Source organism: Impatiens glandulifera, chromosome 4, assembly GCF_907164915.1.
Source record: "Impatiens glandulifera chromosome 4, dImpGla2.1, whole genome shotgun sequence".
In the NCBI taxonomy this organism is placed as follows: domain Eukaryota; kingdom Viridiplantae; phylum Streptophyta; class Magnoliopsida; order Ericales; family Balsaminaceae; genus Impatiens; species Impatiens glandulifera.
In genome coordinates, this window is record NC_061865.1 from 12,536,766 (window position 1) to 12,553,464 (window position 16,699).

General features: G+C 34.3%; 1 protein-coding gene across 1 annotated transcript; it reads left to right on the forward strand.

Annotated features, from left to right (window-relative positions):
• The first annotated feature begins 3,784 nt into the window (after positions 1–3,784).
• LOC124934065 (phosphatidylinositol 4-kinase beta 1) lies at positions 3,785–15,525 on the forward strand. Its single transcript, XM_047474533.1, has 16 exons — positions 3,785–5,834; positions 6,452–6,637; positions 6,738–6,786; positions 7,886–8,018; positions 8,112–8,625; positions 8,934–9,014; positions 9,095–9,217; positions 9,466–9,535; positions 9,980–10,077; positions 10,161–10,265; positions 10,965–11,018; positions 13,865–14,008; positions 14,142–14,195; positions 14,283–14,357; positions 14,443–14,526; positions 14,633–15,525. The coding sequence occupies exons 1-16, from the start codon at positions 4,284–4,286 to the stop codon at positions 14,732–14,734; spliced, it is 3,423 nt and encodes a 1,140-aa protein (XP_047330489.1). The 5' UTR covers positions 3,785–4,283; the 3' UTR covers positions 14,735–15,525.
• Positions 15,526–16,699: the final 1,174 nt, after the last annotated feature.

Here is a 16,699-nt window from a genome sequence, read left to right on the forward strand (position 1 = left end):
TATGCTTGATTTATGGAGTAGATCAGTGATGCATTTCCTTTGCGAAAGAAAGAGTCCTATGGAAGAAGGAATTAATTTGATGCCCAAGAAATATGTAAGACATCCAAGATCCTTTAACGAAAACCGAGCAACAAATGTGGAAATAAGGTTGGATAGCTCTTTAGAGGAACTCCCTGTGCCAATGATATGATTAACATATACTAATAAATAGAGTGTGAAACCTGATTTTTGGTAAATGAAGAAAGATGCATTTGTAGTTGAATTGACAAAGCCAATAGAAAAGAGAAACGTGCGAAGCTCCGTATACCAGGTGTGAGGGGCTTACTTTAGGTCATAGATTACCTTTTGAGGCGACAAACATGATCATGGAAACTTTTGTTGATAAAACCAGGGGGTTGGAGCATGAATATGTCCTCTTTGAGCGTCCCTTGAAGAAAGGCATTGTTGGTATCAAGTTGGCGGATGGACCATTCTTGATGAACTGCAAGTGTGAGCATAATACGAATGGTGATCGGTTTAACAACCGAACTGAATGTCTTTGTATAATCCCAACTAAGGCGATGGTGAAAACCTTTGGCAACTAGTCGAGCCTTGTACCAATCAATCAATTCATCCATGTGTCGTTTAATTCGAAAAACCCAGTTACAACCAACCATATTTTGAGTAGAGGACCGACTAATAAGTTCCAAAGTGTTATTGCGGTGTAAGGAATCAAACTCAGCTTGCGTAGTTGAGCGCCAATTAGGGTCGCGAAGAGTTTGGGTGATGGTGATGGGTTCGAGTGGAAGAGAGGGTTGGACATGAAGATTAAGCTTCTTGAGGGGTTTGACAATATTGTTTTTAGATCGGGTGATGATGCCACACCCATCAGGTTAGGGTTTTTTGTGAGGGTTGACAGCGGGTTGAGATGGTAGCATAGAACATTGTGGGGATGGTGAGGGAGGGGACTCAGAGTGGCCAGAGAAGGTGGGGGAGTCGAGACCTCCTTTGGGGGTTTTAGGGTGGTACTAACCATGTGTTGTTTTATGGGATGGAGTGTGGAGAGCTGAAGTGGGCCTTATTGTCGCTTTGTACTCGGACTAGTTTGAGAGACTAGGGAGCTGTACGAGAATTCAAATTCAACGAACTTGACATGGCGAGAGGTGTAAATCCTTCTAATGGTTGGATCGAGGCACAAATATGCACATTGATCGACCGAGTAACCTATAAAAACACACATAATATACTTTGGTGCAAGTTTTTTGGTTAGCATTTGGTTTAATCTAGGGAAAACACAAACAACCAAAATACTTTTAACTTATGATAATCCGAGGAAATTTTGAGTAATTTGGAATAGGATGACTAGTACCCAATAATTGATGTTGGGAGTCGATTGATAAGATAAGTGGTTGTTGTCATGGCGTGAGGTAAATATGTGAGGGGCAAACCCGAGTGATGGAAAAGATGATTTAAGAGTGGATTCATGGAAAGAAAATTTCGGATTTAGGATTTAGAGTTTGGGGTTACACGTGCTTAGCTACAAAGACTATGTAATTCTGGGGGTTACACTATTAAAGTTAGTTTAATATAAAAAAAATTATACTTTTAAACACTTATATTTATTTAAAAAGGTGTCTTATATATATATATATAACCCGACCATTATAGCATAGTAGTAAGAGTTAATTTAAGAGACAAAAAAATCATGGGATTGATAACTTACAGCGTTTTGAATGAAAACTGAGCATGACATGACCTATGGATTTCATTCTAGTTCTCTTTATTTTAAAAAATATATACATTTTATATGACCATTTAACTTTTAATTAAAATGTTTTTGGGATGAAACATAAATAATACCGTTAAATTCGGGTTAGCTTCTACAAATAAATAAAAATAATAATTAATTCATATAGTAAAAAAAGGAAAGAAAAAGTATTTAGATTTCTTTCTACACAATCTTAATGATTCAATATCAAATAATCATAACATTTTGGATTGATATTCAATGTAATAATTACCAAAATAAGTTGAACTACTATCATGCAAATTGAAAATAAAGGAAAAAGTTATTATTACTATAAGTAATAGTTTTTTCAAATTTTGTAGATTCTATTCAATTTTTTTTATTATATTTGTTTTTAATAATTATCTATTAAATTCATCAACTAAAATATTAAAATACTTTACTTTTATAAAATTTAAATATAAAAATATAATAATAATTTAAACAATTAAACCCTAAATAAATTACTTTTTATTAAACAATTTTTTAATAAAAACTCATTAAAAATCTTCAATTCACCATCATCAAACAAGTTTTCTGATCATTTGGTAAGAGAAATTATACAATAATTTTATACTGCTACAGTATTTAATATAATATTCAAAATTGATTAAGATTTCTTACATTGAATAGCATCATTTAAAGAGTAAAGCTTACACTCCCATGAAAAATAATTAGGGCATATATCTTCATTCAAAATATATATTAGTGCGTGACTACAAATTACACAAATGTATAAGCTAATGTATTATTTTATTTTTAGAAGAAGCTAACACAATTTCCATAGTTATAAATTTGTGATTATTAAATCTACCTAAATTGTTAGAACTTATTATTTTTTAGTTTATTATAATAAAAATTGATATATTATGATATGATATTATATCTATTCAAATAATAAATACAACAATATTCACCCTCAAAATATATTAATTAAAATTATGATATACCAATTAATTTTACCGAAGTTATTATCTTGATTTTTTCATTTAATAAAATAATTATTTTAAATTATTATTATGTTGATATTTTTATAGTTTTTTATTTCAATTTATAAACTTTCAAATATAAATGATTGAACGTATAAAGTTATAAATTCATTTTTTTAAAACACAACCTGGTGACGCGCGTGGTATAACATTGTTTTTAAAGAGAAACTAAATTAAGTTATGAATATTTTTTTTAGAACGTTGGTTCGTTTCTTTTATGCAGTGCGATTAATTCCTGCGAGTTAAGTATATAATCCGTAAACACACTTAACTATCTATCTATATATATAATGATGCTTAATTTTTTAAGTGTCCGGATTGCCGGGTCGAGAACTGTGGTTAATTTGGATATATGTGAGAGTAAATGGATACTTGAGTCGGATTGTGGATTGACCCGTCATAAACTTAAAACGGTTAAAAATAAAATTAAAAATGCTATAGGTATGGTTCGAACTTGCAACCTAACAAAACAAACACAACGGCTAATAACACTTTATATTTTAAATTCAACCCAAAATTTGATAAACGCGTGACATTTTAACAATATAAGTTCAACTTTTTAACTAACTAATCTATATATATAATGATGCTTAATTTTTTAAGTGTCCGGATTGCCGGGTCGAGAGCTGTGGTTAATTTGGATATATATGTGAGAGTAAATAGATACTTGGGTCGGATTATGGGTTGACCCGCCCATAAAAATTTTACCGTAATATTTTTTTCACGGTTTTTTATATTATTACTCGTGCAAATGCACGTGATACATACTAGTTTAACTAGACGCAGAATTTGTCGAACGGACTCAAACCCAGGATCTCCACATTTTGTTGTGTAGACTATAGAAGGGATAAATTATTTGAATTAAGTAATGTTTTTATTATTTTTAATATTAGGTTAGATCATTATTTCAAAGATTAGCAAAAAAGAAAAAAAGAAAGAAAAAAAAAGGCTTATTTTCCAACTTGTGCCTCGGTGGAGCAAACCTACGCTACCTAGCGTAAGTTAGCATAGGAAATTTGAAAAATGATGATATGCTCCTAATTTCTTCCCCCGTTCGTCCCCATTTTCTCTTTCTCTCTCTTCTCCCTTCAGCAGCAACTACGGAGAGACGACGACATCAGCCACCTAAGGACGGACGTCGCTCGCTTGGCGTTACTCTTTTGCTTCACAAATTCGCATCATTTCACGATACTCATCACATCCGATCTTCTTGATTATCGATATTCTGAGGTTTTTCGCTTTGCTGCTTGCATTACTTCCAAATTTCTATGATCTGTTTTCCACAAAATTACCCAAGAAAAAAAAGTTGGGTTTTGTTCAATTTTACAATCCTTCTGTTGGGTTTGTTTGTTAGGTAGGGTTCTGATCGAACTTTTTTGGGTTTAGTCTGTTTGATTTGAGTTGTTAGGGTAAGACTCTCGATTGAAGTTTTTGGACTCGAGACAGTCAAGAATTTCGTGTTTTCAAGTTCATTCGAGAAAACAAATAGAATTAGGGTTTATGATGGTAGATTGATTGATTGATTAATAATGGTGCGACTGTTGGGATTGACACGTTCTGAATCCGAGCCTCGTGAGATCAAGCAAACCAATCCGATCAGTGAGACTGTCGGGGGAAATGGTTGGCTTGTTCGATTCTTTGACTCTTCTTTCTTTTGTGAGTGGATTGCTGTTAGCTATCTGTACAAGCATGAACATTCGGGTGTTAGAGACTATCTCTGCAACCGGATGTACACTCTCCCTTTGTCTGGAATCGAAAGCTACTTGTTTCAGATATGCTACATGATGGTTCACAAGCCTAGTCCATCTCTGGATAAGTTTGTTATTGATACATGTTCTGAATCTCTTAAGATAGCACTAAAAGTGCATTGGTTCTTGTTAGCTGAGATAGAGGATACAGATGACAATGAGGGGATTAGCAGAATTCAAGAGAAATGTCAGATTGCAGCTACTTTGATGGGGGATTGGTCACCACTGCTTCAACCCCAGAATGCCCCCTCTAGTCCTTTGAGTAAGAATCAAGTTCTCAATAAGTTGTTATCATCGAAGCAGCGATTATTGTCGTTGACATCTTCTCCACCTACTCAGCGTTCTGTATCTTTCTCTCCTTCCTCGGCTAACTCCTTGCAGGATGATGGGATCAGACAATCTTCTGAAGAGAATAACATTTTCAAGAAGTTCATTCCTGGACAAAAAGTAAGGGATGCATTTTTTCTTAGGAAGTCAGTAGAGAGGGATGATGATGAATCTGATAAAGATGGTTTGTTCCGTAGACTCCTTAGAGATAGTAAGGATGAAGATGTTAGGAACTCAGTGGAGAAAGATAATGAAGAAGAAGTGGAGAAGGATGGTTTCTTCCGTAGGCTCCTTAGAGATAGTAGTAAGAGTGAGGTTTCAAGGAAATCAATAGAGAAGGATGAAGAGGAACCAGAGAAGGAGGGTTTCTTTAAGAGACTGCTAAAGGATAGTAAGGATGAGGAAGGGGATCTCAATTCTAGCTCAGATGGATTTCTCAAGCGGTTGTTTCGTGACAGCAAAAATGATTCTGAAGAGAAAGTAGTATCGAAATCAGTAGAAGAGGATGAAAAAGGACTGTTTAGAAAACTCTTCAAGGAAAAACCTGAGGACAAAAAGGAAGGGATTGACAAGAGTGATGCTGAAGAAAAAGGATCAAAATCCATCCAAGATGGCAAGGATAGTTTTTTGAGGAAATTTTTCAAAGAAAAAAATGATGATGAAGGTAAAACGTCAAAGTCTGTTGAACAGGATGAAAAAGATGGATTTTTTAAGAAGTTTTTCAAAGATAAGCCTGAGGAGAAGAGAGAGGGGAATGATAAGGCTAATGAGGAAGGTAAGTTACAAGTTAATGGAGAGGAAGAGGAGCCTTCAGATTTCTCTCTATTCCGCAGATTCTTTCGAGTGCATCCAGATGGTTCAAAGATAGAGGCAGTGCATGAAAATGGCTCCAGTGACAGTGTCCATGAAAGTAGTCCAGGGTCAGAAAGTTTTTTCCGCAAGCTGTTTAGAGATCACAATACCTCACAGGAGAATTCAGAGCTTTTCGGTTCTAAAAAGCATGAGGTCAGTTTCCTTTTTTTCATGTTGTGCTATCTGCTCCAGTGTTTCATACCATTATGTTTTGCATCAATAGTTTGCTGCGACTACTTGGTAGTTATTTTTCATGGATGATGGACAAACAATTGATTTTGTTGAACTTGGGTGTGAAATGTTTTAGGGTGTGTTAAAACTGAAAAGTGCTGAATGCTAAATACTGAATATTAAGTGTCAAATTAATTAAGTGTCTGAAAAATAAATGCTCAATAAACCAAATGAAAATATAGAACTAATGTCAGAAAGTATTTAAAACTTGTTTACCCGTATATGATTAATTTTCATTGCAGTCCTTTCTAGGAGATATTTCTTCCTGAATCAGAAACCTTAGTTATGTCTTCTTTTGTGGCAATTTCATCCATTTCTCATTAGTTACCCTAAAAGTAAAGAGGACTAGTATATTGTATCAGCATATAGTACGTAGAATCTTTATATTCTAGCATTTGTTTCTCAGTTGACGTAAGTGGGAAATGCCTTCTTAGGCATACAAATTTTTAGCATCTTTATATTATTAGAAATAAACATGACAAGTACATTATATCATCATATATTCATCCTTCTGTTATTTACTATTTATCATTTGGCAGAAACACCCGGGATCACTAAAACAGCTATCCAGTTCAAAACCTCCACTTCCAAATTATAGTAGTGCCTCTCAATTCCGGAAAGGGGCATATCATGAATCACTTGACTTTGTTCTGTCACTATGTGATACATCTTATGGTTTAGTTGACGTATTTCCAGTTGAAGATCGCAAAACAGCTCTTTGTGAGGTTGTACATTCTTTTTTGTTTTAGTTGTACAATGTCAGTTCATGTTTTGATTGAACAATTAGGCATGTACTGAGAGAGTGTTATATTTTTATTTTTGTAGTCACTTGCTGAAATCAATGCACACGTGGCTTCTGCTCAGGAGAGTGGTGGTATGTATAGTCTTCTTATTTTATGGCGTCAAGTCAAAATGCTGTACTATTTCTTTTCATTATTTTATGTGATCCTTTCTGCTGGTTGTTATACATATCGTATGTTCATATCATCATTCCCTTTGACTAGTTATATTTGACATGGAAGAATGTCACATTACCATTTGTGCCTATCTAGATTATACTCAACAACTTGTAGATTGGCTTTAATTTTATTTATAGGAGGCTTCACATTGCTTTTATAATGGAACAATTGTCTGAATAACTTGGTTGTCTATGAAGGCTGTTTAATTTGGAGCTCAAAAAGATGATGGTATTGGGTTTGACTTTACTAGTGACAACTGTGTTATACTTGGTGGAGTTGGGATTCCTTTCCTAATTACCCTTCGTGTTCACTTAATGGCATGGGATTGCTTCTGACTGCAGAAACTAAAAGAGCTCTCTTTGATGCTAAAATTCTTTGTTCCATAAAACAAAAAAAATATTTCATTTAGGAATACTTTTGTCCATGTGGCCTGTTTTTCTACTGAATTTTACTACTTAAAGAAAATACCATTACTTCTCTCTTTGTTTCCCTCACTTCTCTTTATTTTTGTGAGTGAGGTAAGACTTCTTCGGTAAGCTCAATACCTGTATTAGTTGCTTCTTCATATGCTCCATAAACAACTATCCAGTGCTCATTACATTGTTTTGGGGAGAGGGCAGTGCTAGGAGTGAGCTTATTAAGAGCTAATTTTCTGGAAAAATGCCCTTTATTGCTATCCAATTTTGGTAAAATTATATTCTTATAAAAACTAGAAAGAAAATCTCTCATTGTGGTGAATGTAGAAGCTTAAAAATGACTACTTGCTTGATTCTTTTACCTTTGACATTTTTTAAAAGATTGGACACATTGAATTATATAAACCTGAATCTGATTACAAATCACATAGACAATTCTAACATATATCAATGCCGTTTGCAGTAGAGAAGTTCTGTTGCAAGCTAAATTCTGACATAAAAGTCTCAAATTAATCTATATCAAAATATAAATTACCCAATTTTGTGCCTAACTGTATATGTATAGTTTACTCACTGCAAAGTATTTCTGTTGTTGCAGGAGTGTGCTTTCCAATGGGTAAGGGAGTGTACCGTGTCCTTCATATACCTGAAGATGAAGCTGTTCTTTTGAATTCAAGAGAAAAGGCACCCTATTTAATCTGTGTTGAAGTTGTGAAAACAGAGAATCCAAGGTAACTTTTCTGAATTATTCTGCTCATTTCCGCTTTCCCGTTCCCCTTTACCTTCCTCTTCTCTTCATATTTCTTATGTCTTCTAAATAACAGTTCAAAAGCTTCATCTCATGCACACAAGTTTTCAAAAGGAGGAATCCCATTAGCAAATGGAGATGCATTTTTGCCAAAGCCTCCTCCATGGGCATACCCATTGTCGACGACACAAGATATGTACCACAATGGTTATGATAGGGTGTCAACCACTGCTTCACAAGCAATTGATCAGGCCATGTCTCAATTTTGGGATTCCAAATTGAAGCTTGTTCGTGTTAGTCTATCTGTGGAGAACATTTCTTCTTGTCAAGAAATGAGAACTGGAGTATTGCATCCATTGTGTCGAGTGCATTCTTTTAGTTCTCAGTCTTTGTCGCCTTCCAATAATTGTCAATGCAAAGAAACCCCACCTGACACATGGCAGAGTGTACTTGTTGACGAGCATGACCGGGTGAAGGTTGTCCTGAAAGTAGATACTGGTGTTAACATGGATGATATAGTGGATGAAAATCCACCTCGAAGAAAGGAGCATCGGCGTGTGCCAAGCACAATTGCTATGGAGGAAGTAAAGGTAATGTTTTCATTTGATAGCCTTTTCTGCACTGATATCATCTGGTACCAGTTCTGTTTCTATTAGAAAATAATATCAGAACTCTTCTTGGACTAGGCCTACAAAATGCTATCTTAAGATATTTGTTTTTTTGTGGTTTGCTACTTCACTTCCGTCATCAATAATATATGAGAGAGAGAGAGAGAATGAGAGGTTATTTTGATATTTGGAGGAAGGAGCAGCTGAATTGATGTGTTTTCGTTATATGAAATTGAGTATATGTGGAGGCCACAAAGGAATTTAAAATGAAAATTCTTCTGTTTCTACAGGCAGCCACATTAAAGGGAGAAGCACCCCCTGGACTTCCTTTGAAGGGAGCTGGTCAGGACTCATCAGATGCAACACAGAAGGTGATATAGTCATTAGTTTCCATTTGTAGCATTCTTAGCATATGTACTTGAGTCTAAATTATTTTACATGCTCTATCTAGGACGCTAGAGGTGGCTTTCCAAAGGCTACTGATCCATTATCTGGTGAATTATGGGAGGCAAAGAAGGAGAGGATACGAAAAGCTTCTGTTCATGGAACATTACCGGGTTGGGATTTGCGCTCTGTAAGTGCTCAATGTTTTTGTACTTTTATCTTATCTTATTCTATTCTCTCCCCTCAATGTCTTTTCTTATATTTCATCCTCATGTTCGACGGCCATTTTTTCCTTTAATCTATAATCTACATCATGCATATATAATATTATGATGTATCCATTCTTTCATTTTCCCTTGCAAACAAAGGCTCTTACCAAACTTATTAATGATTGGTTATTCTGGTGCCATTGTCTTGAATTTTATGTTCTCTCTCCAGATGATTGTTAAGAGTGGCGATGATTGTAGGCAGGAACATCTTGCTGTGCAGCTTATTTCCCATTTTTATGGTAAGCAATATCTTCCACTTTATAGTGCCATGTAATCATTTGTGCACCTGACGAGACTATCTTTATCTCGAGCTCGGAATCTAACTTTATTGTATTTTTCTTTGTTCACCATTTTTTTTTCCTGCAAACTGTTTAGAAACCTTTCTTGCGTTCCACTCTCGATTTCAATAAAAAAGTTGACCTTTTTTCAAAAAAATAACTGCATCTTCTGTAAAAAAATGTTTTGTTTTCCTTGTCATTTTGCTCGAACAACTTTTATGTAATGACCTTTGTTAATAATATGAGCGCATTTTATTTGACAGAATTAGCTTAGATTATAGTTAAATTACTTGAAAACCTTTTTAGTTCCTCAGTTGGCATGTAGACTATACAATGGAGAGTGCATGATAAAATACTCGAGCTTGAATATATACTTGATTAACTTTGGATTCTTGTTCATGGCAGATATATTCCAGGAAGCCGGTCTTCCTCTCTGGCTGCGTCCATATGAAGTACTAGTTACTTCATCTTACACAGCACTTATTGAAACAATTCCTGATACGGTAGCACTGCTGTTAATTAATTACTTCACGATGTTGGTTTGAATCCTGTTACAGATAACTAATGCTTCTCTGTTTCATTTTAGGCATCAATTCACTCTATCAAAAGTAGGTACCCCAATGTTACAAGTTTGAGAGAATTCTTTGTTGCTAAGTATCAAGAAAATTCTCCCAGTTTTAAGCTTGCCCAGGTAAAAGAGTTCCTCAAGAGCTTCCAGTGCTTTGAATGTTATTCGTATTTTTGTAAGCCAAAGGTTTCACTAAATAACGATAAAATGCAAAGGTCACATCTTACCGTAAGATTTCAGTACAAGTCACTGCACAAATTGGCATGAGTTAAACAATCAGAAGGAACATGTTATTGGTTTTGCATATTTCTTTTGCATCATTGAATAATTATTACTGTCTTGTTTGAGATTGATATGTGCGATGGAGTCATGCTTCTGAAAATAAATGTCATTTCATTTATGACTTGTGATCAATCATCTGTTCCCTTCTGCAAATGCATATTCATATATAGATGCTTTACTAATGTTATTCAACTTTTAGAAATTCATGTTGATCATCTGATTGAAAATGATAACTTGAAAATGATTGGTATTGCATATTTCTTTTGCATCATTGAATAATTATTACTGTCTTGTTTGAGATTGATATGTGCGATGAAGTCATGCTTCTTAAAATAAATGTCATTTCATTTATGACTTGTGATCAATCATCTGTTCCCTTCTGCAAATGCATATTCATATATAGATGCTTTACTAATGTTATTCAACTTTTAGAAATTCATGTTGATCATCTGATTGAAAATGATAACTTGGAATGTGGATGCATCTTAAGTTTGATGGCTAATCAGTGCTTGTCTCTCTCTTTTTCCTTTTTATTTGAAGAGAAACTTTGTTGAGAGCATGGCCGGATACTCCCTTGTTTGCTACCTTATCCAGGTATATTAATCTCCTATACCAATACTTCTAGGCTCCCTTTTGTAAAGAGGTAATTCTAGATACAAAGTTTCACATATGTAGATATTTTTGTATGATACAATTGTTTGTTGAACCTACAAGTTGTGTGTACATTTAAGGCTGAAATACTAAACTGGACCTAAGTTTAAATTTTGCAATAAATTACCTTAAAATTTAATTAGACATTCAAATAGAGGTTTAAAAGATATATATTCAAAATGGCTTGACTTTAAATAAATTGAATGATGTGAAAATTTTAATGACACAACACTATTTTTGCTCCTCTCAATCTTGTCACTAGTCCATGATAACGCCAAAAGTCACATGATTATGGTGAAAACAATATGACAATATAAGTTATGACAAGAATTGTCATAAGTTAATCAAAGAGCAAATAAACAACATCAAAAACATCAAAGTCAAAACAAGAATGAGAAAGGAGTGCGCTTCAACACTCCATGTCATGATTCTTGAAGATGCTCCTCTCAAATATTATGTGCTAAATATTGCTGCTTAATTGGATGGATTAAAAGCACAACTGGTTTCAGGCTGGTATCTGAATCCATTACGGGTCCATAGCAAACCAAAATCAAAGTATTGGATACCAACCTTCACTTTCTTCTTTCTGTACTGGATCTTCTTCAGCTGTGGTGAGATCCTTCTTCTTCCAAGAGCCTTGTCTGTGCAAACAAATTTGAAATTTGAGTGAGAAGACTCCAAACATCATTCACTGTGATTTCTCATCGCTAACAATCTTCTTGCCTTTGCCCTCTGGATATTTGGCTAACTAACTCGTCTAAAACCAATGGCATTTAGCAGAAACTAACATCTTGATGTCCCGAGATGTAGAATTATCTCTCTACATCTTCCTTGGAATTGGTGCAGCTTATTTGCACTCAACATGTTGCTTTGCTTATACTCTACACATTGCTTGTTGTCAGTCATTTCTTTTATTACACTCAATGTCCTCTATATATCACACCTCTCTCATGTAAAAAAAGTCATCTGAATAATATTATCACTCCACTTTCAAGAGCTCAATATTTTACATGGTATCAAAGCAGGTTTTCTATCTTGAAGAGACCAGTTGTCTCCTCCAATTGTGGAAATAACCATTGGAGGAGAACTTAAATGATTCTATTATCTCATATTTTTTTAAAGTACTTTTAATCTCTATTTAATCCACCACACCCAAAATCTGAATATGTCTACCCACTCTCTCTATTTCTCATTTGTCCCTCTTTCACTTTCAATCGGAGTGTTCTTGAGCTCTCAAAAGTTTCATTTTCAATCGACTATCTTGTATTATGGCTGGCCAAGATTCCCTTATGTGGATTATTCTCATATCTGTCTTTAGATTCAACGGTGACAACTATCTTGAATGAGCAAGCTCCGTCAAGATGAACATTCGAGGTAGAGGAGAACTCTCATTTCTCATCGGAACCAACGTCGCTCCCAAATCCTATTCAGATTTTTTCCCGACATAATCTGTCCAAACATTATCACTTTTCAAAGCCACTCGCTGACATCAACATTTCATCCCCTCAGCAACATCCTCTCCGCTCTCATAGCTGCCCAAGGCTCTTCCTCTTAGGTGGTTGACATACATACCAAAGCTCTTCCCAAGTCCGATTTTGAGGAACTATGTGGCAAGTTGGGCACTCTCAATATCTATTACCCAACTTGAGGGAAGTGTAGAATTATCTCTCTCCATCTTCCTTGAAATTTGTGCAATTTACTTGTACTCAACATGTTGTTTTGCTTATATCCTACACATTGATTGTACTCAATCTTTCCTTTTATTTTTTATTTTGAGAAAACGACATATGGTCGTTCAATAAAAACCCGTAAAAGGGTAAAAAATTACAAGAGTTCATGATTCAGGCAGAACAAACTTTTGCCAAAAATGAATGAATCAACCAGAATAAGAACAAAAGTGAAGGTCTTTCCTTTTATTACACTCAATGTCTTTTATATATCACACATCTCTCATTTAAAAAAGTCATATCTGAATAATATTATCACTCTTCACTTTCAAGAGTTCAATATTCTACACCAGAATTTGCTCGAGCAACGCTCATCTTCCTGGGTTGTTGTGCTACCTCCCTCATGGAATAAACCCTGGGCGTCATATAAAAAAAGAAGTAAAAGCTCTTGTTTGGAAATCCATTGCTAAAGGATCCATTGCATGTGTGCGTGAGAGAGAGAAAGGGAAGGAAGCAGTGGCACTGAAAATGCGAGAAGATATGAAAAAGTGATTGGGTTTCAATTTGATAAAGTAGAAAGTGGGTGGTAGATTTTTTTATTTTATGAAATATAGATTACAATAAAAATCTGTCATGTGATTTAAATTCTATTTTACAAGTTACACTCCAAATCCTCTGAGTTATGTTACTCAATTTAAATATTCAAAGTCCTTTTTTGTATGCAATTGAATTAAAGTGCCAACTTTATGCTTTTGCTTCTATTAGGAAAAAGAAGGTTTTGTACAGGTTGACAATTCTTTGATCTTATTGGTATCTCGCCCTTCCTTTTGTTTTCTGGTTTTTTGTTTTTCTTCCTCCTCTCCATCTTCCTTCTATGTAATGTTCAAGCCTCCTTGCGTTTCTTTTTTCGATAAAAGTTGACCTTTTCAAAAATAGAAAAGAAAAATAAAGTGCCAACTTGAATAAATTGGAATATTTTAATTCCCGTTTGGTATTCTGCCTTCATTTATTGACAATATACACTATTAATGATATTTCATTTATATGTTATTTGAAAAAAACTTGAGAACTTTTGGTTGCTTCCTTTTCATATCTAGGCTTTTTTTTTTCTCATTTTTCCAGATAAAAGATCGGCATAATGGGAATCTTTTATTGGATGAAGAAGGTCATATAATCCACATAGATTTTGGCTTCATGCTATCTAATTCTCCCGGTGGTGTTAATTTTGAAAGTGCACCATTTAAGTTGACCCGTGAACTACTTGAGGTAACTTTTTTGGTTATGGGGTAGTATTGTTATCCAAGAGATTGCAATTATTCACTTATCATTCTATCATAAAGTTAAGATATAAGGTTAGTTTGCTTGATATACAACCAATTTCCATTTGGTGTGTTACTAGGTCATGGATTCTGATGCTGAGGGCATTCCAAGCGAGTTCTTTGACTACTTTAAAGTAAACCATTGATGCTTCTGGCTACCTTTTACTAAATAGTTAATCTAAACCAGCTTAGTATTAATTGGTGGTTATTTTATTATTCAGGTTTTATGCATTCAAGGTTTCTTAACATGCCGGAAACATGCAGAGAGGATTATTCTTCTTGTTGAGATGTTAGAGGTGGAACTGAATGATCTGTTGATTTTCCATCTTTCTTTGTTCTAACTGATTTTGCTCTAAGATATTCTGAAATTCTGTATATCAGGATTCCGGTTTTCCATGTTTTAAAGGCGGTCCGAGGTGCATCCAGAACCTAAGGAAACGATTTCATCTTAGTCTGACTGAGGAGGTCTCTTTATTTTTTCCCCATTGATCATGTCTTCAAATTCTTTGAATTTTTTGTGCAATATTTGATTTCCTGTATATAATTTGTAATGGGTTTTTATGGTTAGCAGCAATGTGTATCGTTGGTACTTTCCCTCATCAGCAGCAGCTTGGATGCTTGGCGGACACGACAATATGATTATTATCAGAGGGTTCTGAATGGGATATTGTGACATACTTTTTTCCTTTTAGGATTGCTGCTTCAAATCGACTCCGAAAAAGCAGACTGAATGTTTTATAATGTATGTTAAATTGGGGCTGTTAGTTTGAGCTGCTGCATGCCACTTTTTTTATTTCTGGAGTTGGAAGAAGAATGAACCAATGATGGCAGATCAACCGACGCTTTTTTTTTCTATTAGTTTGAGGACTTGTGCAATTGTTACGGCTGAAATGACTTGGGGGTTGTGATCTACATCACTAATATCCCTTCCAGAAGATTCTTTGCGTTTGCCATTGTTTTTGTTCTTTACTTGTGTGTCGTTTCTCTCCCAAAGAAAGAGGAAAAGCTTGGTTTGTGGTATCAAACAGGAAAACTGCCTATTTGAAATGAAGATAGTATACAGTCTTCTTCTCACTGTACAGAATAATTTTGAAAAAGAAAAGGTGCCTTATGTTGACAGTTATTTCATATCAGACATCTGGCAGTGTCTCAGCTGCGAAATCTGCGTTTCAGAGAGAACTTCATGAAACAGAGTAGTTACGGATCTTGACCATTTGCTACCATCCCTCGTGGGGGCTTCACTTCGAAAGTATGTTGTTGCTCTGTACAATAATAGTTTTTCATGGATGAGGGCACAGTTTATTATGATTAAGAATTTGTTCATGATATAATTCCATTTTGAGAGTGAGATTGAAGATGTATTTTATTATTGTTATTTTATGTGAGAACTGTTTTCTTGTATCATATTAAAGTCAAGCCATTACAATTATTGTGCTGTGTAATCTGGTAAGTGGTGGTTTTCCTCTTGTCTTGTTGTTTTTTGACAAAACATCTGATTGGTTGGTGCATTACACAAACAGTTGTGTTTTGTTTTGCTTTGGCCAGTTTAAGCATGATTTGTTCCTTCCACACTAGCTCTCCTTTGTGTTGTTCTAGGGTTTGTTTTGTTAGAAGGTGGTGAACCAGTCCTATGTTTCTTTCTGGGCTCGGATTGTAGCTTAGCTTGAGTCATAGGAGCCGCAATTAAACTTTTGCGAAACATATTTAGGGCTGACTGTTGTTTTTGAATCCTCTGAGTCTGATATGTGGTTAGCCTAAGAAACATTTTGTTAGTTTCTTGATGTGATATTATTTATTTGAAAAAAAAAACTGTCAAATGGGAGAGGTGTGATGTCAAGTATGTGACCTTGAATGAAGATTGTTTCTTGAAACAATATCATACTGATATTGACATTACACTTTAAGAAGAATCTAGATTGAAGTGGAGACCACCATGAATAATGATGATCCACACCAGGACAATGAGCTGATGAATACAAGTCACAAACACTTCAAATTGATGTTTTTCTTACAAAATTGCAAGGGATAGGGTTAGGTTCAAATGAATGTTAGACCTCAAAATTAGATTATTGTAAGTTGAAAGCAGGGCACTGATTGTGATAGAATTGGGTCGATTTTGTGGTTATCTGTTTCGACAATATATCCAACATCATTTATTTGTACCATTTTTCGTATACTCATATTTAGAATTAATCTTTTTGTAAGCTTGGATATTTGAATTTATACATTTAATAATTAATATGCAAGACATTAATCAAACAAAATATAAAAATTTATTTATTTTACCTTTAACAGTTTATTTTTATTATATAAAAACACTATATACATTATGTGATACATGATATTTCATTTATTTGTCATGGTGTGGAAGAAGCTACAATAATAACGATGAATTGTCAAAAAAAAAAAAAAAAAAATCAAATTTTCTTTATAATACGAATCAAATTTAATCTTTATATTGAATGTATTGAATTTTAAGTCGGTTAAATAATTTTTGAATATCTGATAAAATCAAAATCTCTTATTTTATCTCAATTGACCCTTTATTGAACTATAACATAACAAAACCAACTGATAGAAACTTTTTTATTGAAAAAAGAAAACCAACTTATGAAATAATTTTCTATTGGGAAAACGA